At 36.0% G+C, this 26,843-nt stretch overlaps 1 protein-coding gene across 2 annotated transcripts in view; it reads left to right on the top strand.

The window, feature by feature from the left end:
- The window catches only part of TRAM1 (translocation associated membrane protein 1), a 35,037-nt gene extending 9,080 nt beyond the window's left edge, over positions 1–25,957 (top strand). The window contains exons 3-11 of one of the 2 annotated variants that reach the window (XM_064267804.1): positions 1,581–1,702; positions 1,824–1,940; positions 3,318–3,376; positions 5,239–5,323; positions 16,055–16,125; positions 16,231–16,335; positions 17,105–17,248; positions 17,994–18,154; positions 24,406–25,957. In XM_064267804.1, coding sequence (XP_064123874.1) covers positions 1,581–1,702; positions 1,824–1,940; positions 3,318–3,376; positions 5,239–5,323; positions 16,055–16,125; positions 16,231–16,335; positions 17,105–17,248; positions 17,994–18,154; positions 24,406–24,479 — 938 coding nt within the window. In that variant the 3' untranslated portion in view covers positions 24,480–25,957. Of the gene's footprint in view, positions 1–1,580; positions 1,703–1,823; positions 1,941–3,317; positions 3,377–5,238; positions 5,324–16,054; positions 16,126–16,230; positions 16,336–17,104; positions 17,249–17,993; positions 18,155–22,106; positions 22,148–24,405 lie in introns of those variants that run through there. The other variant, XM_064267805.1, reaches the window with a different exon arrangement.
- The last annotated feature ends 886 nt before the right edge of the window (positions 25,958–26,843 follow it).

The raw sequence follows: 26,843 nt of genomic DNA, 5'->3' as shown, positions 1-26,843 counted from the left end.
AAAGGTGGACACAGCCTAAATGCCCATCAACAGATGGAATGGATAAACAAAATATGGTACTACTTAGCCAGTAGGAGAAATGAAGTCTTGATACATGCTACAATACATATGGAGCTTGACGACATCATGCTGAGTGAAATAAGTCAATCACTAAAGGACAAATGTTGTATGACATTGCTTATATAAAAAGACAAGAAAAGGCAAATGTAAAGGGACCAGAGTTTATTAGTGGTTACCAGGGGTGAGAGGGAAGGGAAAACGGAGGGTTATGGAAATACTACATTGATTAAGGGCAGGTTGCACAGCTGATTATTATGATTGCTGTCGATAAATTGTATACCTGTAAAAAATTGGATTGGCAAAAGTTGTGTGATAGATATTTTTATAACAACAACCAAAAAAAAAAAAAGCTGCTGAGGCTGCTTGTGTACAACCAAAAACCTCGCGGGATTTGGTTTCTTGGTTTGGAGGTTTAGGGTCATGGTTTCATGGGACATCTCAGTTAATCGGCCTAATAACGTGTTTAGTGCTTCTGTTCTACCTATTTCAATGTGCTGTGCCTGGGGTCTTGAAAGCTTGCAAGTGGCCATCTGAGGCATAACCATGGGTCTGTATTTGCATGGAGCAACAGAGGAAGGAGGAGAGTCTGGAATAGGAGGAGGAAATGAAATGTGTGGCTTCTTGCCTCCATGAACAACTGTCTTCTTTGCCATGAGACCAGAAGAACTGGATGGTGCCTGGCTACCATTGCTGAACATTTTGATTAAAGATTCTATAGACGAATCCTGATCAAAAGGGGGACAATGCAGAACAGAATTGCATTGCTTATGGACTCCAGAGTTTTTGGAGCCAAGGCAGTTGGACAAATCCCTGAAACTATTGCCCTGAGATAATCTTTAAACCTTAAGCCAAAAATATCCCCTTAAGTCTTAAAACCAAACAATCATTTAAGAAAATACCTGCTGTTTTAAGAACTCTAGGAGATCAAATTGACAACAGCAACTAGAAAGATAGAAACCTTAGGGGGCAGTGAATTTACATTAATGAGGGAGGAACAATTCAGAAAAGGAGGGTGAGAATGGTTGCACAACTTGAAGGATGTAATGTCACTAAATGGTACATGTAGAAACTGTTGAGTTGATGTATGTTCAGCAACAGCAACAAAATAAATAAAATTAGTTTTTTAAGAAGTAGAAAGGTTCAAAAGTTGTTGGGAAAGACATGTAAATAGGGTAAGTATAATTTGTTAACCTGATCTGAACCACTGGGGTAGTATCAATTTTACAGCCTTGCTGAGGATCTGAGTGTGGCCTCCCCTCCCCTGTTTTTTGTGCTTTGATGGCTATAAATAACGTGCATCGAATCTTTGTAATTTCTGAAGCTTTAGGTAGCCTCCTTCTAGATAGCTGCCTCGATTTTTGTTGCCCCCTAAGGCTCAACATGTCTAAGTGCATTTTACCTATGTAGAACTTAATTATTCGGTTAGTCTGATTTCGTTTTTTAACTATGTTGTACTTAGTGCTTTTTTAAAATAATCTGATGTGTATTTTGTGTGTGTGTGTGTCCTTTTTGGCTTTCAGAAGGACAAGCTTCAGAGTCAGTGTCCCTTTATTACTATGGTGTCAAAGATTTGGCTACAGTTTTCTTCTACATGCTAGTGGCAGTAATTATTCATGCCATAATTCAAGAGTATGTGTTGGATGTAAGTATACAACCTTAGAAACTTATACTTTGTAAACTGCTAGCTCTTATACTATGATAGTTATCTATTAAATGTATTTTATAATATATTCTTAATTACTGAATGCTGTTTTTATTTTTAGAAAATTAACAGGCGAATGCACTTCTCCAAAACAAAACACAGCAAGTTCAATGAATCTGGTCAGCTTAGTGCATTCTACCTTTTTTCGTGTATTTGGGGCACATTCATTCTAATCTCTGTAAGTATGTGCTATGCTTAAATTTTCATGTCTTAAAGTATTACATTGAATACAGACGCATGATAGACGTTTAATGCTCTTAAGCAAATCCTAAGCTTAAAGAAGGTTCTTCTTTTATTTACCTTAGGTTTTTTTTTTTTTTTTTAAGCACTTCTTGTTTTTGTTCATCTAAGATTTGGAACTCTGCTAAGGAGCTAGTATAAATTAAGAGTTTTAGTGATAAATTTGTCTTTTAGTTTTTATACAGCAGAAATTCTAAACTATATTTAAAAAGTTTTAGAAAGCCCCACTTATAGTCGATCTGAATGTTGTTTCTATATTTTGTAATCATTTGCAGATATGTCCATATTAGCAAAAAACATAAGTGGTCAGTGATACTTTTACTATGGTTATGTGAGTTGTACTGTTTCTAGCCATTTCCCACTTTAGAACCAATACAGGTGATTTCCATACAACTAAATTTTTTTCAATTAAGGGAGTTAACACCTTTAATTTTATCCATCTAACTAAGAAAGGGAAGGCATGTATCTACTTATTAGTAGTAATCCCTTAAATTTATGTGGTATTCCACAGTTTACATACTTTTTTGAGTTTGTTAGGACACAGTATTTTTTTTTTTTGTCACCATATTAAAGGTGAATAAACAGGTAAAGTAAATTTTCCAGGGTATAACAATGTTGGAGCTAGACTAAACTCAACATTTCACATTTGTAAGTCAGTGCTCATTTCATTTAACTCCACTGTTTTAATTATACTTTTAGATGTACTTAAGTTTTAGCTTAAAATCTATCATAAATTTTTTTAAAACAAAACATATTTCTGTAGGAAAATACAAATCTTAGTCAAGATAAGTCATGTTAGATTTTGTTTAACATAGGCATTAATTCTCACTGAATGGATAACCTAACCTGGGGCATTGAAGAAAAAGATGTGGCTAGTTTGTGGGTATAATTCCCTAAAATGTGGCTGCATCTGCTCCTGCTGCTGTCAGGTGCTGCATCTTCCCTCAAGCCCTTCTCTCATTACTGGAGACACAATTCATTGCTCCCACAGACATTGTACCTTTGTTGTGTACGAGTTCTGTTTTTGGTAATTTCGTGTTTACTTACATACATGTATTTTTTACTAAATGAGATGGAAAGATTTTTGAAGGCCAAGAATCATCTTGTTTGACTTTGTATCTCTCATATTGATTTTCACTTAGCTAAAGTAAACAGTTCAAACTAAATTGAAAATAAAGCAACTAAAAAGTCTGACTTCAGTGGACTCTTTGGAACCTGACATAGGAATTGGAAATGCGACAAATGAAAATATTGCCTTATTATTTTAGAAGTTTGCATTATACTCATAGGCTAATCTTTGTATCTTTTTTCTTAGGAAAACTACATTTCAGACCCAACTATCTTGTGGAGGGCCTATCCCCATAACCTGATGACGTAAGTCATTTTTAGCAGGCCTTTCTTAGTTAAGGACCATGGTCATGTCACTTTTGGGCAAATGTAATTCTTGTTATTCTCTTTAGGGCCTTTGAGAAATTCCTAAACTAGGTGAAAGTATATCTTTGGCAGTCCCACTGCCATAAGAAGAAAATTTCTGCATACTTTTTTCACGTATATAGTATTTTCAACACTTCCCCAAAGTGTCTGTATAGGCAGTCCCTGGCTTCTGAACATCTGACTTACGTAAAACCCATAGTTAAGAACCAACCCCCATGAAAACTATTATATTAAAAATTCGAGGTGCATACAATGGTTCATAATAACAAATGGGCACTACTTTGTGAGGTGCCTCAAAACAGTATTATTGTTACTGTATTATTATTTTAAAGATGTTTTAGTATATCTGGAAGTGTTTCTTTAATATTTTTCATACATAGAAAGGTACATGATGTCCAAGACAGATATTTGACTGACTTTAGATACAAACCATACCCAACTGTTTGACTTACGTACAAATTTGACTTGAAGACAGACTTAAAAATGGAACTCGTTCATAATCCAGGGACTGCCTGTACACTGCTGGAAGGCGCTCAATGGCTGCATAAACATTTATTCAGTTGCTCATTCTTCAAGCCCAGCTCTAATACACCTATTCCATTTTGGGATTTTTTTTAACTGCTTTAGCCTGTATTGATCTTTTGCATCTCCAAATCTGTCATTTAGGATTATACATTTTATGTAGTATCTATATATTGTCTCGCCTGTTTTATAATTGTTTCATTTATGTAAGTCTTGTGCCCATGCCCACCTAGACTGTAAGTGCCTTGACAGCAGTGGGAACTATCTCTTACTTTATATCCTTCATTGTGCCCAGTGGAGCGTAGATGATTGTCACCTAGGAAGTACTCAGTAACCACATTGCGATGTGAGAATTAGAGAAAGGGATATGAAGGAAAGAAGGGAGAAACATGACCGTGGATATCTTTGCATGAAGTCTCACATATCCATTCCGCTGAGTTATTCTCTGATTTTAAAAAGTTAAATATATTTGTTGAACTTTAATAAAATGAGGTTGTATTTTTCCTCCAGAAATTATTTTAGATTGGCTTTGTGTTTTCTATGTTTGACTTTTAGAAGAGAGGGAGGCTGGAGGACAAAGAAAAAGCAGAAGGGCCATGGGGTATAATGTAAAAAGGAGAAGGGCCTTTTCCAGATTCTGGACTGATTAGGGTATACCTCCTGGGGAACCCTTCTACGCCTGTTCCACTTTCTTTACTTCTGGTTCTGCTTCCATTTATTTGGGGCGCTCTCCATGTTTCAATCAAGTACAGTTGCCGTATTTCCCTAAGGAAAAAGTCAAGGGATATTTGAAAATGGGACCGTTCCAGTTTCAGGTGATTGTTATTCTCTGAGCCTTCACTTCTGTGTCAGCCGTTTTGCCCTTCCTATACCCCTTTTGATGCGACCTGATAGGTCTGTGATTTGATTTCCTCAGTCACATTCATTATGCTTTCAGTAGCTAATGTGACATACTAATCAGTATTAATTAACTAATGGAAAGGAGCTCTGGTTCCTTCCACATAGCTTGCACGTTAGCAACAGCATTCTGCAGATAATGTCCTCGTCTTTGCATCTGTTGTTTAAGCCAAGAGAGTCGACAATGGTGGGAGTGTCCTAGGGAGAAAGGGGAAAGCAGCTGTTGCAGAGTGGTTTAAAGACATGCAGGGTGTTATCAGGGGACCTGAAATTATAACACAAAGGTGGCTATGAGTATATCTTCATTTCGAGCATTTGTTTATTTTATTTTTCTTTTAATATTATGCTTTAAAAGATGTTTTTCACTTTCTTGTGTTGTGCAGATTTCAAATGAAGTTTTTCTTCATATCACAGTTGGCTTACTGGCTTCATGCTTTTCCCGAACTCTACTTCCAGAAAACCAAAAAAGTAAGCCGGGATTGTGTAGCTTTAAAAATTATCTTGCTGTAATTTTTTTTTTAAGTCCTTCTAAATTAAATATTTCGTCATACCTCTGCCCTCCCTGCTTCCTTCTCATCATTCCTCCACCTCCCCATAAAGACTAAAATCCTTAAGTATTTCTCAAAAAAAAAAAAAAAAAAAACCCTTTAATCATTATTTTAACTTAAAGGAGAGTCTTTTGTATTTGACACACTAATGGCTCATTTTAAAACTTTGTTAGTGGTAGTCTTTAAAATGTATATTTAAATACATTTTTAAAAAATGAAAAATGGCTTCATATTATTGATATTTGTAGCAGTTCATTTCACAAGCAAGACAGAATGGATTTGTCAGATTACTCTAGAACTAATAGTTCTGTATGTAAGTTCCAAAGAAAAAGTAAACTGTAGTTAAATATTCGCCAGTGACTACCCTTTCCTGAAAGGGGTGGAGCATTCCCTTTTTAGTATGTGGATGGGAAAGATGTTTGTTTATTTGAACACAGGTCTACTACGGAACACTGCAATGTCCTTTTGAGTTTACCCTCAGTACTTCAGAAGTCAGACTTTCCTGATATCACAGAAGGCAACCTTATTTCCTTGATTTAACTCTTTCTCCCCCAAAACTAGACTAGCTCTTTGTTTTGAAGATACTGACCTGTGCTCTAAGGGCTTCTCTCATTGTACTACCTCTTTCCTGATCCCTTTGTCCTTGCTCTCTCCGTATGTTACATCATGCTAAAAACCCAACATCATGCTAACACTCTTTAATTCTATAATCCACACCAAAACCCATTGCCGTTGAGTCAATTTCCGATTCATAGTGACCCTATAGGACAGAGAAGAATTGCCCCATAGAGTTTCCAAGGAGCACCTGGTGGATTCGTACTGCTGACCTTTTGGTTAACAGCTGTAGCACTTTTTTTTTTTTTTTTTTGTAGCACTTAGCCACTACGCCACCAGGGTTTCCATAATCCACACACGTCAGTTCTTTTTCCTGGAATACTTTACCCTCCTGGTAAACTAATCAAGCACCTTTATTCTCTCCTTTCTGAAGGTTATAAGAAATCCCCATATGAAATATGTGGAATTTACTTCAAAATAATACTGAACAGGGAAAGTGGGTGAGGGTATAGATGAAACAGGTTTTGCCACGAGTTAATGACTGTTGAAGCTGGGTTATGGATACATGGAGATTCATTATACCCTTCAGTGTGTATTTACATTTCTCCATAATTAAGAAGTTATTTTAAAAATCTCGTTACTCGGAAAGCCTTCCCAAGCAGAGGTGTGATAGCTTGCTGGTGACCAGTTTATCTCTGCCTTATTTCTATATATACTGCAAATAGTTAATTTATGGGTATTGGCACTTGGTTGGTTACGGTTTTGTGTTTGTTTTATATGTCACGTCTGTCGTCATTGATACTGTCTACTAGCATTAGGTAACAGCACCAAATTAGAAGCCATGTACTTTTTATGTTGATTTCTTTTATAAAGTAGAAGGTTTTTTCCAGTTAAGTTGACTCTAAGGATTTGTGTGAAGATCCTCTTACATTTTTAAACCTTTGACTTAGAACTGTCTTAAGATCAGATAAAATTATTAGGCCAATTTCCAGTACTAGTACCAGTTGCCATCAAGTTGACTCTTAACTCATGGCAACCCCACGTGTGTCATAGTAAACTGTGCTACATAGGGTTTTGGTGCCTCCAGATGGACTCGAACCTCCAGCCTTTCAGTTAGCAGCCAAGCATGCTAACTGTTTACATGACCCAAGGACTCCTACAGTCTAGTAGCCCTTCCGTGTTTAGGAAGGACCTAATGTGAGCCATAGATGTCCTAGAGCTGCACTGTCCAAAACAATTGCCATGAGCCTCATGTGGCTGAGTTTAAATTCATTAAAATTAAGTAACAACAAAATTCACTCTTCAAGCCACAGTTCAAGTGCTCATTAGCCACACGTGGCTAGTGCTACCATTTTGGACAGTGCAAATATAAAATATCCATCATTGCAGAAGGTTCTATTGGACAGCACTGCTGAGAACATCATAGTTTCTTGATATATTCGTTGTTAGCTGCCATTGAGTTGGCCTTCGACTCATGGCAACTCCGTGCACAATGAGATTGGACTCTTGTGATCCATAGGGTTTTCACTGGGTAATTTTTCAGAAGTAGATCACTGGGCCTTTCTTCCTGGTCTGTCTTGATCTAGAAGCTCTGCTGACACCTGCTCAGCATCACAGCAACATACAACATGCGGTGCACTGGCTGGGAATTGAACCCAGGTCTCCTGCTTGGAAGGCGAGAATTCTACCCTGAACCACCGCTGCCCCATGGTATATTAGTACCATGACTCATGTATTTAAAGCTTTCTTCAGGTATTTGTATACCCATGGACATAATACCTCTTGGTTTCATAATTAATCTCTCTCTATATCTTGTTTTTGGACCATGGTAAAGAGGGGTATTTCAAAGTAATGGTTTGTTTTAGTTCCCGAAGATCTTACCAGTTCCTGCCAGATGGCATTTCTCCAGAAATGCAGTCTAATTTTTATGAAATAATCTGCATAACTTAGAACTTAACTGAAACTATTTTTAACACCTGCATGTGACAGTCGAAAGTAACTGTTTCAAGCAATTAACATAATTTGAAAGTAACAGCTGCATATGTGTTAAATGGTTTCTTAAAATTTACTCTATGAAAATTATTTTTGGAAGAACTTTTTACTGGGAGAAACTAGCACAGTGATTGTTTTGAACAAATCCTACCGACAACTGAAGAAAGGAATGCTGTTAGCAGCAGTTCAAGAGATGTGCTGGCCACAAATAACAGATTCTTTTGAGGAGAAAATTTTAAACTACGTATCCTACATATGCTTCAGTACAAACAGTCCTCCATTTTGCCCATAAGAAGGGTCAAAATACCACTGCTTAACCATAAGTTCTTAGGGAAATACGGATGAAATGGTCAAGTGTTTTATTTCTAATATTTATTTGGTTTAGTTATGCATACATATAATTGCGTATAATGCAGTATGTTAAATTAGAAGTAATGCTTGTCCCAACTCCCACTTCATGAAAGTTATATTCACACTTTTCATATGCAGTTTTGATAGCAATATCTGTCATTCATCCCAGAGCCGCTTTTTGAATTAACAGTTTTTCTAGAGTCATCATTTTTACTTCTATCTAAGCTGTTTGGAGTATGGTACCTTTTGAGCCTATGTAATTTTATCCCAACTCACAAATGTGTTAAAATTAAAATGGGGATTATTAATCTTATAGATGTATATTCTTGATCTCCATTATGGTACCACGTAGACTCTTACAGTGGTACTTACCAGTTTTGTACCTGACTATATCTAACACTTGTAACTGTGAAGATTAAACCTGGGTCAAATTACTTTTCTCATTACTTACTCATTACTCCATTGACCTCTGTAAGCATTTAAAAATGACAGCAATTGAGGCTCTTCAGCTTATGTATTTTGCCAAAACATTTATTATTTAAAATAAAGTAGTCATGATTTGGGAGAGCTTTGCAAAGATTTCAGTGTAAGGCGGCTTCATCACATTTGGGCAAAAATCTTTGTCTTACGTTTGGGCATAAATGTGATAATCAGTTTTTGGTGAAGTTTTCTAGTACAATATAGTCAGTAAGTGTATTTTCTTATAAAAATTTAAGTTTACTGAAGTGTATGATTATTCCTTTTAATAAAAGGATGTTAGAATAAGAACTAAAATAAGAAAATCCAGTATGTTATATTCGACGGCACTGGTTTTTTTTTTTTTTTTATTCTCTGGCTGATCCTGGTTAATCATAAAATGTCCCTTGAAGTAATTTATAATTTTAGTATTTGCTATAAGTATACTACCTTAATTAGATTTTCCATGAAAGAAAATGGAACTCTCAGAATTTTAAGTCACCATTTGATGATTTCATCTGTGTATAAGCTACTTGAACATTAAGAGTATATGATACTTTGGTACAGCTTTTCTAATAACTCATTTTCACTAATTTTTTTTTCATTGAAGTATAAAAAATGTATGTTAATCTTTAAAAAAGAAAACACTCATTTCTGGCTCCTAGAAGAGCCAGAAAATTATGTGTGTAACAAAATCATATGGCAGTTTTAAGAAAGTATGAAAATGTCTTGAGAAACCAAAGCAGCTTTCTCTCAGCCACTTCAATTTACACGTTCATGTAAATTCTGTATTCACGTACAACAGTGATGAGCCGCTAGCAGAGAGCGTACTGACTCCCTTACCTGAATCTGTAATGTAGCCAGTGGACTAATCTCATGAACTCCCTCTTAGAAGGCCAAATTTTGCCCATCCTCCTCTGTTCTCTCCATTCCCCACACCCCATGTAAATGTGGACACCCCAGAGACCATGGGACTGCACAAGTCTTAATTTTTGGCTCAGGCACGTAGGTACTGTGCCATCGGAACTGTAGCCTTTGGGGATTGAAGGATGTCAGGGAAGTTTGGCCAAGCACAGGGATGCTTGCTAAGAGCAGCATTTTCTAAATAAAATCTAGGTAAAATTTCTCACTTTAAAAATCATGCTACAAATTAGAAGAAGGAAAAATTACACCCGCTACCTTAATGTTGTTTTGTTTTTCCACATGGGAAAGTCTTTATCAAGGGTATGTGTCCTCCAGTTCACCACAGTTGCCACCACTTCTCACAGTGTTGAACTTCTCTCTGTCACACATTCACTTAATTTTACTTTTTTTCTTGGTAGGCTTTGAGTGTACAAACTTTGCTTTAAAGACACTGGTCAGTTTGTATACAGCTAAAGGGAACATCACTTAGAAAAAGTTTGCTTAACACGCCTGTCCTTTTGAAAGCTGTAGATAATTATTTTAAAAACCCTTGCTGGGCATTTGGTGGTCGTGAAGGTGGAAGCTGGTGATGCCATTTTTCCCTCCTTTTTATTAACTGAGTTGGTCCACTATCAAAAAGGCAGGGCTGAGATGTGAAAATGAACCTAAATTTAAGAAAGAAGCTCTGCGATATTTCTCTTAGCTAATGCCAACTGCCAGCTTGCCGCATCTAATTCAGTTGGGATATAAGAACAAAAGAGAAGTGGAATGGCTTTTTTTTTAATGTGAAAAAAATTTTTTTAATTGTGCATTAGGTGAAAGTTCATAGATAAATTAGATTCCCACTTAATAGTTTGTTCCTAAAGTGTTTCATTGCCTCGCTTTCATGTCCCACAATGTGTCAGCACTCTCCCCATTTCCACCCTGGGTTCCGTTTCCTTTAGTCCTGATTTCCTACCCCTTCCTGCCTTCTCATGTTTGCTTTTGAACAAATATTGCCCTTTTGATCTCATATAATTGATTGTTCTGTGGAGCACGTTCCTCGCAGGTGTTACTGTTTATTTTATAGGCTTGCCTGTTGTTTGGCTGGAAGGTGGTCTCTGGGAATGGCTTCAGTTCCAGGTTAGAAGGGTGTCTTAGTGCCTTAATCTTGGGGGTTCCTCAAGTCTTTGTCAGACCAGTAAGTCTGATCTTTTTTGTGAATTGGATTTTTTTGTTCTACATTTTTCTCCCACTCTGTCCAGGACCATCTGTTGTGATCCCAGTCAGAACAGTCAGTCGTGGTACCCAGGTACCATGTAGTTCTTCCGATCTCGGGGTTTTGTGTTCATGTGGTCCATTAGTCCTTTGAACTAATTGCTACCTTGAGTCTTTGATTTTCTTCGATTCTTCTTTGCTCCGGACAGGAAGAGACCAATAGTTAAATCTTTACTGGTTGTTTACAAGCTTTTAAGAGCTCAGCCCCTACCCATCAAAGTGAGATGCAGGACATTGTCTTCATGAACTATGTTGTGCAACTTGATGTAGCTGTCCCTTGAGTCTATAGTCCTTTGCCTTCAAACCTAGGAACTTCATCCCGTGAGGTGTTTGGTTATGTCTAAGAGGTTTCCCTGACAGTGCTCCTTGTGTGTTTTATTGTCTGTATTAATATATAAGGGACACCTACAGTCATGTATGTAGAAACATCCACCACCAAACCTGTATCTGCTGGTGGGTATGCTCCCTTACACCCTCCCGTACCTCTTGGCATATCCATCTACCTATTTATCTGTTTGTAAATGATTGTTTATTAATACTTTTGCTGCAGTATTACCTGTGCTATAGTAAAATATAGTAGTTGCCCTTTATTCTTGCATTCCTCTCAGTATCTTTTCTTGCCTTGGTCATGTTGTGCTGACTCCTCCCATATTGTGTATTGTCTTTACCTTCACCAATATTAACTTGTGTCTTCTGTCTATTTGGTAATTTTCCCTCTCTCCCCATCCCATCCCTGTTAACCATCAAAGAATGTCTTTTTCTTTTTTTTCCTGTGTGTAAACCTTTTGTTATTACTTTATAATAGTGGTCTCATACAATATTTGTCCATTTGAGTTGACTTATTTCACTCAGCATAATGTCCTTCAAATTCATCTTTGTCGTGAGGTATTCCACGGTTTCGTCATTATTGTCTATTGTTGTGTAGTGTTCCATTATGTGTATGTACCACAGTTTTGTTAATCCATACATCTGTTGGTGGGCCCTTAGGTTGTTTTGCATATTTTTGAATAATACTTCAGTGAACATGGGTGTGTATATGTCTGTTATGTCACAGCTCTTATTTCTTTAGGGTACAATGTATAAAAATTCCAGTCTCCTTATAACTTTGCTAACACTTGTTATTTTCTGTTTTTTTGATTAGGGCCAATCACGTCAGGGTGGTATCTCATTATAGTTTTCATTTGCATCTAATTGCTGATGATTGCGAACATTTTTTCATATGTTAGCTATCTGAATGTCTTTGGTGAAGTGTCTGTTCACATTCCTTGCCCATTTTTTTTTTAATGGATTGTCTTTTTATTGTTGAGGTATTGAAGTTTTCTGTAAATTTGAGAGATTAGACTCTTGTCAGATGTGTCATAGCCAAAAATTTTTTCCTAATCTGTAGGTTCTTTTTTCACTCTTTTGGAGAAGTCTTTTTTGAGCATAAGTGTTTAATATTGCGTAGGTCCCATTTATCTAGTTCATCTTCTGCTGTGTGTGCATTTATAGTTATGTTTGGTACTCTATTTATGCTGTATATTAGAGTGCCCCTAGCATTGTGCCTATTTTTTCCTCCATGATCTTTATAGTTTTAGGTTTTATATTTAGGTCTTTGATCCCTTTTGAGTTAGTTTTTGAGTGTGGTGTGAAGTGTGAGTCCTCTTACAGATAGATACCCAGTTTTGCTACCACCATTTGGTAAAGAGACTCTCTCTTCCCCATTAAATGGACTTTAACCCCTTGTTGAGTGTCAGCTGTCCATAGATGGATGGATTTACTTCTGGGTTCTCCATTCTTGTTCCTTTTTCTATTATATCTGGGTTCTTGATTCTGTTCCATTGGTCTATGTGTCTGTCATTAAACCAGTACCAGGCTGTTTTGACTGCTGTGGCTATCTGGAAATCAGGTAGTGTGAGGCCTTCTACTTTGTTCTTCTTCAGTAATGCTTTACTTACCCGGGGCCATTTTCTTTTCCATATAGAGTTGGTGATTAGTTTTCCCATCTTATTAAAGAATGCTTTTGGAATTTGGATTAGGGTTGCATTAGAGCTATAGATCACTTTGAGTAGTGACATTTTCACAGTGTTGGGTTCCTATCCCTGATCATGTTATGTTTTCCCATTTGTGTAGGTCTCTTTTGGTTTCATGCTGTAGTGATTTGTAATTTTCTTTGTGTAGATCTTTTAGGTCCCTGGTTAGATTTATCCCTAAGTATTTTGTCTCTTTGGGGTAGAATGGCTTTTTGAAATGGTTTGTAATATAATAAAATTTTTATATTTGTCAGGGAACTAAAAATGGGGAAGTTTGGTTTTTCTCTGCTAAATGACCAATATGTACATTGAAGCTTTATTTCCGTTTCTTCTTTAAAGTCAAAATTTTTTTTACCCTTCCCAAGAAGTTATATTTCTCTATAAAAGTGTTCCCAGGAGTTATTCCAGCAAACTGACTTTTTACGTTGAGTTACACAAGTTTTATGGGGCCCTGGTGGCGTAGTGGTTAAGCATTTGGCTGCTAGCCAAAAGGTCAGTAGTTCACATCCACCAGCCGTTCATTAGAAACCCTATGGGGCAGTTCTGTCCTATCCTATAAGGTCACTATGGCAAAGACGTGTGCAGGATCCTGTTCCTACCACCCGTAGGCTCCCTACATTTGGCTGGGGCCTCCCGTGGTGACCATAGACCTAATATGCATGTGACCCTGGCCTTGTGCAACAGGTTTTGGTTGTACACAAGTTTTTATGTAATGAAATTAGTGTTCAGTCATTAGTTTAAAAGCTTAAGTGTCAGGGCCCCTCTATCTTTTGTATAAATTAGGTACATTGATTAAAACATTTGAAGGAATATGGCAGACCGTTCCAAACTCAGTCATTTACATGCCTCCTTCATGTGTTGGTATATATTTTTGTGTGCTGTTGAGTTGATTCCAGCTTATAGGGATCCTGTAGGACAGAGTAGAACTACCCCATAGGGTTTTCTAGGCTGTAATCTTTATGGAAATAGATGACCAGGTCTTCTCCCACAGAGCAACCAGTGGGTTCAGACTGTCAACCTTTCGGTTAGCGTGGAGCATTAAGCATTGCACCACCAGGGCTCCTACTAATTCATACTTTTTATTATGTCCTTATTCTGTGCAATAATACTTGAAACCAAACCCATTGTCATCAATTCCTATAGCAACCCTATAGGATGGTAGAATTACCTGTAGGGTCTCCAAGGCTGTAAATCTTTATGGAAGCATACTGCCACGTCTTTAGCCTGTGAAACAGCCGGTGGGTTCAAACCCCTGACCTTTCGTTTAGCAACTGAACAGTTAACCACTGTACCACCAGGGCTCCTGTGCAGTGATACAACACCCTAGTTGTTAAGGTATATTAAAACAAGTAACTTAAAATGTTTTACTTAAAGGTAAATAAAAGTTTTGTTGTGTGTTCTGTAAAATTATTCTATGTAGTGCCAGTGATTTACATACCACATTTGTGGAACACTGGTATATTGTAGGTACGTTGGAACCTCTTTATCCGAAGCTTTTCAGATTGTGCTTATAACACTGCAAATGCTTTTCAGAAGTTCCTGTGATAGAAGAAGAAGGTTCCCTTGTGGTTGAACTTCGAAGCATGCTATCTGTGTACCCTTTTTTCCCTGTCTCCTTTTTGTAAGGGGAAAATTCTCTTTGGAAGATTGAAAACTCATGTAGGGAGGATCTTAAGACAGCTTATTTTCAGAAATACTTTTCTCTCCAGTCAGAAGAACCACTGTGAGTTTGTTATTAGGTTTTCGGAATTTTTCCCAAGCGTTCCAAAAGACAGAAGTATGTATAGTACTATTCAAACTGTCCTGTATGTCCTTTGTAACTCTTGATCTCTGTACCATTATTTTAAGGAGTTTTTCATTTCAAACTTAGAGTGGTAAAATCTCTACTCTTTGTCAGGAGGTTTGGTGAAATAGCTCTCCTACAGTGTAGGGAGAGAAATAAAAAGCCAACAGAGACCTGTACTCTACTATAGTAGATGCTGGAGGTGAATTTAGTGAGGTTTGAAAGTAACAAATTCAGTCTGCCTACATCAATCTACCACTTAATATTTTTAATTAGCAGCTATAGTACACGAATCGTACTGTGGCTGCTCTGTGCTGTTGAGTCGATTCCAACCCATAGCAACCTAATGTGACAGAGTAGAACTGCCCCATAGGGTTTCCTAGGCTGTAATCTTTATGGGAGCATATCCCCGGGTCTTTTTTTTCCATGGACCCACTGGGTGGATTAGAACTGCCAACTTTTCAGTTAGCTGCCGAGCAATTAACCATTTCGCCACCAGGAATAATACTAACGAGGTTAATAATTGCCAAAACCAGGGAGAGTAGAAATGAGGTATTATAAGGCATTTCATTAATCAGCAGGTGTTGATTGAACTTATATATGTCAATGTACTTCAGACATTTTTTACTGCGAGCCAGGATTCTAAAAAATAGATTTTACATCCAATGCGTATGTGCTTGTGTGTTATTTTATTTCATATTTTAAAAGATGATGCTGTAACCCCTAAATTGATTTCAGAATCCACTAATAGGTCTTGACTTACAGTTTTTTAAAATACTGTTTGTAAAATAACCAGGACAGATAGATACTATGGAAGAAAAAGAAGCAGAAAGTAAAATCTGGGTACTTGGGCTTAACAGAATTATTGAAGTGACAGAGTATACAATTAAGTGGTATCATGAGATGTTATATTAGGAAAACATAAGATTTTAGCCTTCAGCTTTAATGACGACAACTGACAATGAAGGCACTAAAGAGGTAGCTAAAAATGTGGATTTTAGGTAAACAAAAGGATCTCTACTGCTATAGACATCAATACTAGAAGAACATCGAATTGGTCAGCATATAAATGTTTCCTAAGAGTCGTAGACCCTTAGTATTTACAGGGATTTTGAGTTCATCTGATTCAAGCAGTAGCGTTCACGTTTTACAGAGGAGACAGCTCAAGTAAGGAGAGGTTAAGTGATTTGCTCAAACCACGTTGCTGATTGGGCACGGGGGACTTCTACTTCCATTACAGTACTTTTATCACTCTACCACACTGCTCTTAAACAGAAATATATATATATATTTTTTAATTTCAGCACTTTGTAATCGATAACGTATTTTTCTATCTTAACAGGAAGATATTCTTCGTCAGCTTGTCTACATAGGTCTTTACCTTTTTCACATTGCTGGAGCTTATCTTTTGAAGTGAGTTGAGGTTTTTCTTCGGGGGGGGTTGGGCTGAACAGACAGTGTGCTAATCTGCCTGAATTGATAATTAACCTCTCCGTTCTGAACTTGTCTCTTGAACAGCTTGAATCATCTAGGACTTGTTCTTTTGGTGCTGCATTATTTCGTTGAATTTCTTTTCCACATTTCCCGCCTGTTTTATTTTAGTGATGAAAAGTATCAGAAAGGGTAAGTTATTTAGCCATTTTATTTCTCGTGTAGCAGGTACTTAAAGTCAGTGTCTAGGTTGCCAAAGTCCTTGGTGTAGAGAATTGTGTGACTTCATAATCTTTAGGTAAAATGAAACTATTCAGCAATTCAGAGTTGCTATTTTACTCTCTAAAATGGACTCTGCTCAGCTAGAATAGATATTGTATTGGAACTTGGCAGTTTTGAAGATTTTGAGGGAATTTACTTTTATAACCTCTTTTACCTTGTTTATTGCCATTTTTCAGGTGGGGGAGAAGGAGTAATAGAGAAATGAACTTTCAGAAGAAAATTAAATAATAAGCTACATAACCTTAGAATAAACATACTAAAAGATTTTTGATGGGAAAATTGGACTAAGAATCGGAGAGCTATGATTTGTAAGGAGTATAAAGCCTTAAAAAAAATGGGAACTGGGTGTCTTATTCTTTACAGCACTGTTTTCTTTTTTCTTTGTAGCATTTTTTAGAATTGTTCTATATACCAGTAGTTCAGAGGAACATTAAGTAGAAATTAAACAGATTTCTGTACTGGACACCTTAGAACTTTAAATATGTGTTACATACATGTTAAAATACCTCCACAGGTGTGATATAATATGTAACATTGCCCAGACATTTGACTGTAGAATCCTTTTTTGAGGAACAATAGGAAATACTGTTTTAGTATCCATTTACTTAGCAAGAATATGTTTTACGAGGCTCTTGTCTTTGTGATTTTATGAATTTGACTTAAGATGTTTTTCTTACAGGTTTTCTCTGTGGGCAGTCCTGTTTGTTTTGGGAAGACTTCTGACTTTAATTCTTTCGGTACTTACTGTTGGCTTTGGCCTTGCAAGAGCAGAGAACCAGAAGTTTGATATCAGTACTGGAAACTTCAATGTATTGGCTGTTAGGTACAGTCAATTTAACACTTTTTTTTCACTACTGTATAAAATACAGTATCAGTTTCTCTGTGATGTGAATCATGTGAGAAACAAGGGGATAAATATGGGGGTTGGGGAAAATGCTCATTTGATTTGGTTTGGTTTCATACCTGTTGCAGTTCCATATGTCTAAATTGAAGTACTAAAGCATTTAATTAACTTTTAGGATAAATTATTAATGGAATAATTGCTTATTAACATAATGTATTAGGCAGACTGGGGATTTTAGCACTAAGTGAATTCTGTCAAGGCAGTTCCTTCCCATTTTAGGCATGAGTTTTTTACACTGTTGTAGATTAGGTATCAAATATCAAGTTGCTGATTATAGTTGAGGGTTTTTATTTCAATTTACCTGTTTATTTACCTTCATTATTCTTGCTGTAAGACCAAAAAAACAAATACATGTGTTTGATTTATCCTGGAGACTTCAGTCTTCCATTAGATTCAAAATAAAGGACTATCTGAGTCAGCTATCCATAGTAAGTAAACAAAGAAGTTAAAATATCAGTCACTAAAATAAAAAGAGCCTTCATCTCTTCCCCTACCAAAAAAAAAAAAAGAGTTGGAAAAAGAAAATTTTGTCAGAAGATTTAATATGGCTGAACCTATAATGTGTTCAATAATTTACTCCTAAAATAAGGAGGAACTAGAATACTTTATTAAGTGGCATTGTTTTGGTGCCCTCTAATTTTTGTTTCTTTCTGCATATTCTCAGAATTGCTGTTCTGGCATCCATTTGTATTACTCAAGCATTCATGATGTGGAAGTTCATTAATTTCCAGCTTAGGAGGTGGAGGGAACATTCTGCTACTCAGGCACCAGCTGTGAAGAAGAAACCAACAGTAACTAAAGGCAGGTCTTCTAGAAAAGGAACAGGTTTGTATTCAGCAAACAGTGAAAAACTTGTGGAAGTAAATCATATCTTTAAAAAATTATGAGGTCTTGTTTGTTTTCAGATCTTATAAAGACTCTATTATTCTAAGAGGCGGGGCCAAGATGGCAGAGTAGTAAGACCATCTTCTACTTTTTAACAAAATTAGAGGCCAAATGCTCTTACAAGCTGTCCACTAAATTCTGTCACACAGCTTTTCCATGCTTAGTTACCTGGGGCCATTGTAGAACAACGTTGTATGGGCCATTTTAGTGAATAACTAAATTAGAGTGTGATAGTTTGTGTTTCTAAGAATCTTGTAGATATTTTAAAACAAAACAAAAACTCTTCCCAGTCCTTTGCCCTCTGCCCATTAGTCCCAAGTGGAACAACTTTTTTCATAACGTCTCATTGCTTGACCCTTTGCTTTGAGCCTGCATCTAACCTCTTTCTTCTTCTGGCTTTTGATTGAAAAAGCATTGACGTTGCAGTTCATTTTTTCAATATGTGTGTTGTGTTGTACGTGGAACTGTAACATGAGGAGTTCAGTTTTAAAGATACATCAACTCAGGTTTACTTCATAAGTCTTAGTAGTTTATGTTCTGATAGTTTATGTTCTCCAGCCTTGTTCATTTTCAAATTGTCTTAGTAATCTTGGCCCTTTGCATTTTCATGTAAATTTTCACCCGGGAAAAAAAAGCTTACCAGGATTTTTGGATTGAAATTAAAGATCAGTTTTAGGGAGAATTGAGTACTTCAATCCATGAACATGAAATACACCTCCATTTATTTAGCTTATCTTTAATTTCTTTCAGTAATATTTTTTTAATAACAGTTTTATTGGGCTATAATTCATACTGTTAAGGGTTCACCCTTTTAAAGTGTTCATTTCATTGGTTTTTTGTATATTTACAGAGTGGTGTGATCACCGCTGTTTAATTCCAGAACATTTTCATAACCACAGTAAGAAACCCTATACTGATTAGCAGCTGCTCCCCACTTTCTTCTTCCTCTAGCTCCTGGCAACCACTGATCTATTTTCTGTCTCTATGGATTTGCCTTTTCTGGACATTTCGTATAATTGGGATCATACAGGATAGGGCTTTTGTGTCTCATTTGTTTCTCTTGGCATGACATATTCAGGGTTCATCCCTATTGTAGCATATATCATTACTTCATTCCTTTTTTATGGCTGAATAATGTTCCATCGTATGGATGTATATACTACATTTTGTTCATCCATCCATTTATCAGTTGATGGACATATGGGCCGTTAACACTTCTTAGTGATTATGAATAATGCCGCCGTGAACATTCCTGTGTAAGTTTTTAATGTGGACGTTTGTTTTCATTTCTCTTGGCTGTATACTAGAAGTGGGATTGCTAGGTTACATGCTGTTTAACATATTGGCAAATTGCCAAACTTGTTTCTAAAGGGGCTGCACCATTTTACATTCATTCTTTTGCATGTGGCTATCTAGTTGTTCCAGGACTGTTTATAGAAAAGACAATTTCTTTATTGAATTGTTTTGGTACCTTTATTAAAAATCAGTTGGCCATAAATGGAAGGGTTTGTTTCTGGACTCTCAGTTCTCTTCCACTGATCTATATGTCTATTCTTATTCCAGTACCACACTGTCTTGATTACTCTAGCTTTCTAGTACATTTTAAAATTGGGAAGTGTGAGTCCTCCAGTTTTGTTCTTTTTCATGGTCTGGCTATTCTCGGTCACTTGCATTTCCATGTAAACTTTAGGATCAGTTTGTCAATTTCTGCAAAATAAAGCCAGCTGGAAATGGACACGAAAAGAGAGAGCGGAGGGAGGGAGTGGGCTGTCTCATTAGGGGGAGAGTAATTGGTAGTACATAGCAAGTTGTATGTAAGTTTTTGTGTGAGAGACTGGCTTGATTTATAAACTTAAAGCACAATAAAAATTATAACTAAATAAAGCTGGCTGGGACTTGGATAGGGACTGTGTTGTACTGTAGATTGCCTTGAGGGATATGAACATCTTTCTATTTATTTAGGTCTTTAATTTCTTCCTGCAGTATTTTATAGTTTTCATTGTACAAGTTTTGCATTATTTTGTTAAATTTATTCCTAAATATTTTATTATTTTCAATGCTATTGTAAGTAGAATTGTCTTCATAATTTCCTTTTTGGATTGTTCATTGCAAGTGTATAGAAATACAATTGAGTTTTTTTATATTGATCTTGTGTTCTGCAATTTTGCTGAGCTTATTCGTTAGTTCTAATAGCTTTTTGTGAATTACTTGGGATTTTCATTATGTAGGATCATATCATCTGCAAACAGGTAGTTTTACTTCTTCCTTTCCAATCTGGATGCCCATTTTTTTTTTTTTTTTCATCCTAATTGCTTTGTGTCTTAGTGGTCTAGTGCTGCTATATCCAAAATGCCACAAGTGAATGGCATTAACAAACAAATTTATCTTCTCACAGTTGAGGAGGCTAGAATTCTAAATTCAGGGTGCCGGTTCTAGGGGAAGGCTTTTTCTCTCTGTCAGCTCTGGAGGAATGTCCTTGTCTCTTTGAGCTTCTGCTGCTGGGCAGTTTTCATGTGGCTTGGCACCTCTCTTCCCCCATCTCTGTTTTCTTGCTTGTTCTAATCTGTTCTTTTTATATCTTGTAGGAGACTGACTCAAAACATGCCCTACACTAATCCTGCCTCATTAACATGACAAAGACAGCTCATTCCTAAATGGGATTATAACCACAGGCATAGGGTTAGGATTTACTATACATTTTAGGGGCACACAATTGAATCCATAGCACCCTGGCTAGAATCTCCAGTAGAATGTTGTTGTTGTTCGGTGCTGTTGACTCCTAGCAACCCCATGTGACAGAGTAGAAGCGCCCCACAGCGTTTTCTAGGCTGTGATCTTCAAGGGAGCAGATCACTAGGTCTTTCTCCTACGGAGCCGCTGGCTTGGTTCAAACTGCCGACCTTTCAGAGAGCAACCAAGTGCTTAACCGCTGTGCCACGAGGGCTCCTTACAGTGTTGGATAAAAGTGGCAGAAGTGAACATTCTTTTCTTGTTCCTGATCTTAGAAGGAAAACAGCCAGTCTCTCACTGTTAAGTGTGGGTTTTTTGTAGATGGTCTTTGTATGTTGAGAAACTTCCCTTCTGTTCCTGATTTCTTTGTGTGTTTATCAGGAAAGGATGTTGGATTTTATCAAATGCTTTTTCTCTGTCTTTTGAGACAGTTGTCTGGTTTTTGTCCTTTATCTATATGGTGAATTACATTGATTTTCAAAGGTTAAGCCAAACTTGCATTCCTCGGGTAAATCCCACTTGGTCGTGGTATATGATTACATTGCTGGATTTGGTTTGTTAGTGTTTTAAGGATTTTTACATCTGTAAAAAAAAAAATTTTTTTTTTTTAATTCAAAAGGGGTATCAGTATGTATTTTTTGCATATGTGATATCTTTATCTGGTTTTGGTAACAGGGCAATACTGACTTCACAGAAAGACTTGAGAAGTACACCCTCCTTTTCTATGTTTTAGAAGAGTTGTGAAGGAAATATTTTTTAATATTTTGTGGTTTTCTGTGTATGGATCTCATACATTTTTCATTCAATCCTCAGGTGTTTTATTTTTTAATATATACATGGTAATTTTTTAAACTTCTGCTTTAATTTTATTTGTTGTTTATGAATGTCACTGATATTTTTAGATATTAGCCTTGCATTGAGAAACCTTCCTAATTCACTTGTTTTAGTGGTTTACACTGAAACGCATAATTATGTCATCTGCACATACTACATGTTTTCTTTTTCTTGTGTTACTGTGATGGCTTCATAAAAAGTGTTGGGCAGTTCTTTCCTTTGTGTAATATAGTATTCTTAAATGTTTGGAAGAACTCACCAATGAAGCCTGTGAACTAAAGTATTTTGTACAGGAAGGTTTTAACTACAGATTCGCTTTCTTTAATAGATAATTGGATTATTCAGATTTCCTAATTCTTACTTGTCTGTTTTGGTAAGTTGTGTTTTTCAAAGAATTTTTTCCTTTTCATTTAAATTTGAAAATGTATTGGTGTAAAATTATTCATGATATCCTCTTGTAATCTTATTAATGCCTGTAGATAGAAAATTATTTCTGTTTTTCATTTCTTTTATTAGTAACTTGTGCCTTTTCTCTTTTTTGATCAACCTGGAACCAGCATTTTCTTTTTCTTTGTCGATTTTCTCAATTATATGTTTTCTTGTATCATTGATTTCTGCATGTATTTCCTTCCTTATACCTTCTCTGGGTTTACTCTTTTGCTGTTTTGTTGGTGGTAATTTACCTTCTTGAGATAAATCTGTAGATGCTTAGTTTTCATCCCTTCTTCTTGTGAATTACATGGAGTTTAGGCCAAGTTTTCTCTGTCAGCACAGCTTTAGCTGCATTTCACAGGTTTTGATATATCTTTTCCATTATCATTCAGTTCAGAATATTTTATTATTGTGATCTATTCCTTGACCCCATGGTTATTAATAAACCCACTGCCGTCGAGTCATGCATTGTTTAATTTTAAAACATTTGAAGATTTTCTAGTTTTTATTATTGATTTCTAGTGTAACTTCACTATGGTTAAAGGATAGACTCAATCATTTCAATTCTTTGGAATTCGTTGATACTTTCATTACAGCTCAGCACACGTTCGGTTTTGGTAAACGTTCCATGTGCACTTCAAAAGGATGCGTATTCTGCATTGTAGGGTACTGTGTCCTGTAGGTGTCGGGTTGGAGGTGTCAGTTGTCCTGTAGGTGTCGGGTCGGATGTGTCAGTCGTGTTGTATAATCTTTTGTGTCTTTATTGATATAAAAGATAGTTGTACTTATTCTCTGTTACAACGAGAGATCTGTTAAAATTTCATACAATTTCACACAGTGATTGTAAAGTTGATTGTTTCTCTTTGTAGTTTTGTAAGTGTATACTTTACGTATTTTGAAGCTACATTGTTAGATACCTAAAAGTTTAGAATTTCTCTATCCTCCTGTTGAATTTGTCCTTTTTTCATTATGAAATGTCTGTATTTTGTCAGAATTTAGCATAGTGACATCAGCTTTCTTTTGATTAAATGTTCTCATGGTACATCTTTTCCTATATTTTTTACTTCAGACCTTTCTTTATATATATATATTGTTTTTCTTCATCCAGTCTTACAATTATTGCCTTTGGTTTTTGGCAGTTATACTACTGTGTACAGTATGATTTCCTTTGTATTTATCCTATTTTGTGTTGTGTACAACTTCTTAAGTTTGTGGCTTGGTTTCTTTTATCAATTTTGATAAATTCTTGGTCACTATTCCTTCATCATCATAGCAACCCTATAGGTTTTTTTTTTTTATTCCTTCATATATTGCATCTGCCCCATTCTCTTTCTTCTTTTCTTCTTGGATGCCAGTTATACATGAGCTAAATTCTTCTACCTTGTTCCTTAGATCTTTTCACAAGTTTTGGTGTATCTTTCTGTATTTTCCATCCTTTCATTCTCTCTGAGCTTCAATCTGAATTTTTCTGCAGTTTGCTAATCTCTTATGCCTAATCTGCTGTTAAATTCATTTATTATAAAATACATTTTTATAGTACTGTAGTTTTCAGTTACTGTAGTTTATAGTAACTGTAGTTTTCAGTTCTGGGATTGAAGATTTTATTTCTCTGAAGAACTTATCCAAGTTTCATTTATTTTCTTGAATAGTAGTCATTGTTCTTTTAAAGTTCCTGTCTGATAACCCCAGCTCAGGATCATCTGGCTGCGTTTTTCTCTTGGTGTCCAGTCATTTGGTCTTATGGCATGCCTGGTAATATTTTATTAAATGCTGCAAACGTTTGTACAAAAATTTTTAGAGACTCTGGATGATATGGCCGGCAGATTGAATATGATCACTCTGTCTACTCAAAGCCGGTCTGTTTCTAGTTTTCCCTCATTCCAAGGCCATCACCCTCCTGGGTATTATAAAGGCCTTCCTCCCTGACGGGCCCTGAATTCAAATTTTTGACCCTCTAGCAATGTGAGACTTCCAATTTCCTATCTTGCTTTGTAGTTTCTTAGGAGTTAGGAGTTCCTTTCTGCTTCATTTCTCTGAATCTTCCTTGGTATGTAAGTTTCATCTGAAAGCCTAAGAATATATTTGAGTTTTAAAATTTCTTTCCTGAGGTGCTTTTATGTATCCAAGACCCAGTATAAAGATTATATTATTTCCATTTATAAAACAGAATAACGCTGATTGTTTTCTCTTTTCAGAAAATGGTGTGAATGGGACAGTAACTTCAAATGGAGCAGACTCCCCCCGTAACAGAAAAGACAAATCTTCATAATGAGTTACAAGTTAATTGATCAGTGTCCCCAAAGAAATCTGCTTTTTACCATATCTTTCAGCACTAGAGATTTTTCTGTTCTTGAAAATACAGTTTGTGCTCTTTGATTCCTGCTGTTGTACTGTTTCATGCATTTTTTTTAAGGGCATTTGAGGGAAGGATGATTTCAATGAGTGAAAAAAATGTTTTAGCTTAGACTAAGCTACCTGCCTTCAGAATAGTGTAGGGACCACCACCGTGTTTTGTTTCTTTACCTTTGAACATTTTTCTAATGATTTGGAGAGACAGCTATTTACAGAAATTCCACAAATCAATGATACAGTTTCTTGCTCTCACCAGTTTTTTATAATATTACCAAGGTGGCCTGTTCCAGCAAGGTCATATTTTTTAAGTTATCTTTCAGGGTAAAATGGAAATACTATAAAGTTGGAAGTCAGACTTTAATGTTTTCAGTGTTCTCTAATTTTTAGGAATATTTTGTAGCATTTACACCTGGAAAAAAAAATTTTGTAAAATCACCAAAATAACTGTGTGCTTTATTTTATAAGTAGTTGTTGTTAGTGTTATATTCCCCCTTTTTTTAAAAAAGAAGATACATACTAATGGTTACAGCATGTGGAAGTTTGTTGCCATATGTACTGAATCAAAATATATTAACATAAAAGTACATGTGAAGAAGTAAAATCTTGTGCATTTTAAACACTTGGAAATCAGAAGATTGTTTGCTATAAAAAGGAAAATCTGACTTATTTAGCCCTTTTTTGTTATGTCTTTTAATAATCATTCTTAATAGGGCTTCTCATAAGTTTGATAGGGCAGAACAACTTAAAAAATGTTTAACCTGCAAATCCTTTTTAAAAAGAATGCTTACTTGATTTATATCTATAAAGAGAATGTCAAGTAATTATATTTGGAAGACATTTAATGCACTAACCTTAAAGAAATTTAAAATTCAGGTAAATATCATGAAAGACAGTGCTTCATGTTATAACTGTAGCTTTGGTCCCATCTTTAATTGAGAAACATTTATCTATATAAAACATATTTTTGGATAAATATATATATATTTGTATCTCTACAGAAAGACTCTAAAAAGCATTTGAGTAAAATATTTGGTTCCTTCTTCTATAATTATCCTTTAGAATCCTTATAGCTATATTTGGGTTTTCTTTGTCTTAACAGTACATATATTGCTGCTTTTGGTGTTCACTTTTTGTTCCCATTTCTCACTTTTGTCACCAGCTATGTTTGTGCCATTTTAGTGTAAAAGTTGCAGACTTGTTAGGTCTGCAGTTGAAGCTGCCATGCTGCTAGAACGTTGTGCTGTTTCCAGCTGTTTACCTACTTCCTGGAGAAAGTAGTAGCTGTCTGTAGCATTATGAAATTTAAGTGGAACCAAATTTTTGCCATTAAAAACTGGCATCATATTGAACTTATACATGAAAAACCAATCAAAATAAAAATTTTTACTTTCACAAGCGGTATTCTGAATGTTGCCTTAGTGTTACAAAGGTTTTACACTATTTACTATTTAATCTCTTTAAAATGTGGCATGTTTAAAGAGTGCACTCTTGATAGACATTTAAAACAACCTTGCCCAAAAAGTATGTTCTGCTGAAAAGGTAATTAGTTTCATAGTATAGTTTTGAGGGATACTGAGGGAAAAAAAATCATTCGTGACCAAATAAATTTGTGGACCACTGGGTTAAACAAACTTAAAGGTGTTTCTTTACTACAGGACTGTTTAGCCCTTAATATGCTTCCTGATGCACCAAGAATGTTGGCAATGGGGATGTAATACGCAGCATTGCCCAACTCATTTGACCATGGAAACTTTCATTTTTTTAGTTTACTCACAGCACTTGTTGTACAGCACACCCTCTGGCTTTAGAAAGAAAAAAATAAAAATCCTTGATACGTGGTTAGACCTTTACAGAACACACACACACACACACACACACAAGTGTTACTGTAACTTATAAGCCCTACACCCCTGCTCCCCAACACCCTGAGGAAGGTTCTTTGCCTCTAGACCTACAGAGGTTGTGCCATAAAAAAAACATTTCAAGTTTGATGGGAAGCTCACAGGACTGTGAACCCGGACAACTGCTATCTGTTCTTAGACTCTTTGTGTGACCTTGGACTAGCTCTCCTGTTCTGAGGCTTCATTTGTTCCCTCTGTAAAATGCCTTCTTGCCAGTGTTTTAGAATATGAGTGTGAGTGCTATTCTGAAACAAAGTTATTAGATTATTCTAAAATAAAGCACTCTTGCAAAGTCCTTAAATTCAGAACTAATCCTGAGACAAAGCTTGTGCACGTTAGGAAATGGATAGAGAACACTTCTCTTGGGCAGACATTGTTAG

Source organism: Loxodonta africana, chromosome 14 (genome assembly GCF_030014295.1).
Source record: "Loxodonta africana isolate mLoxAfr1 chromosome 14, mLoxAfr1.hap2, whole genome shotgun sequence".
NCBI lineage: Eukaryota > Metazoa > Chordata > Mammalia > Proboscidea > Elephantidae > Loxodonta > Loxodonta africana.
The sequence above is the reverse complement of the archived record's forward strand: the minus strand, read 5'-3'. Positions and strand labels throughout refer to the sequence as shown.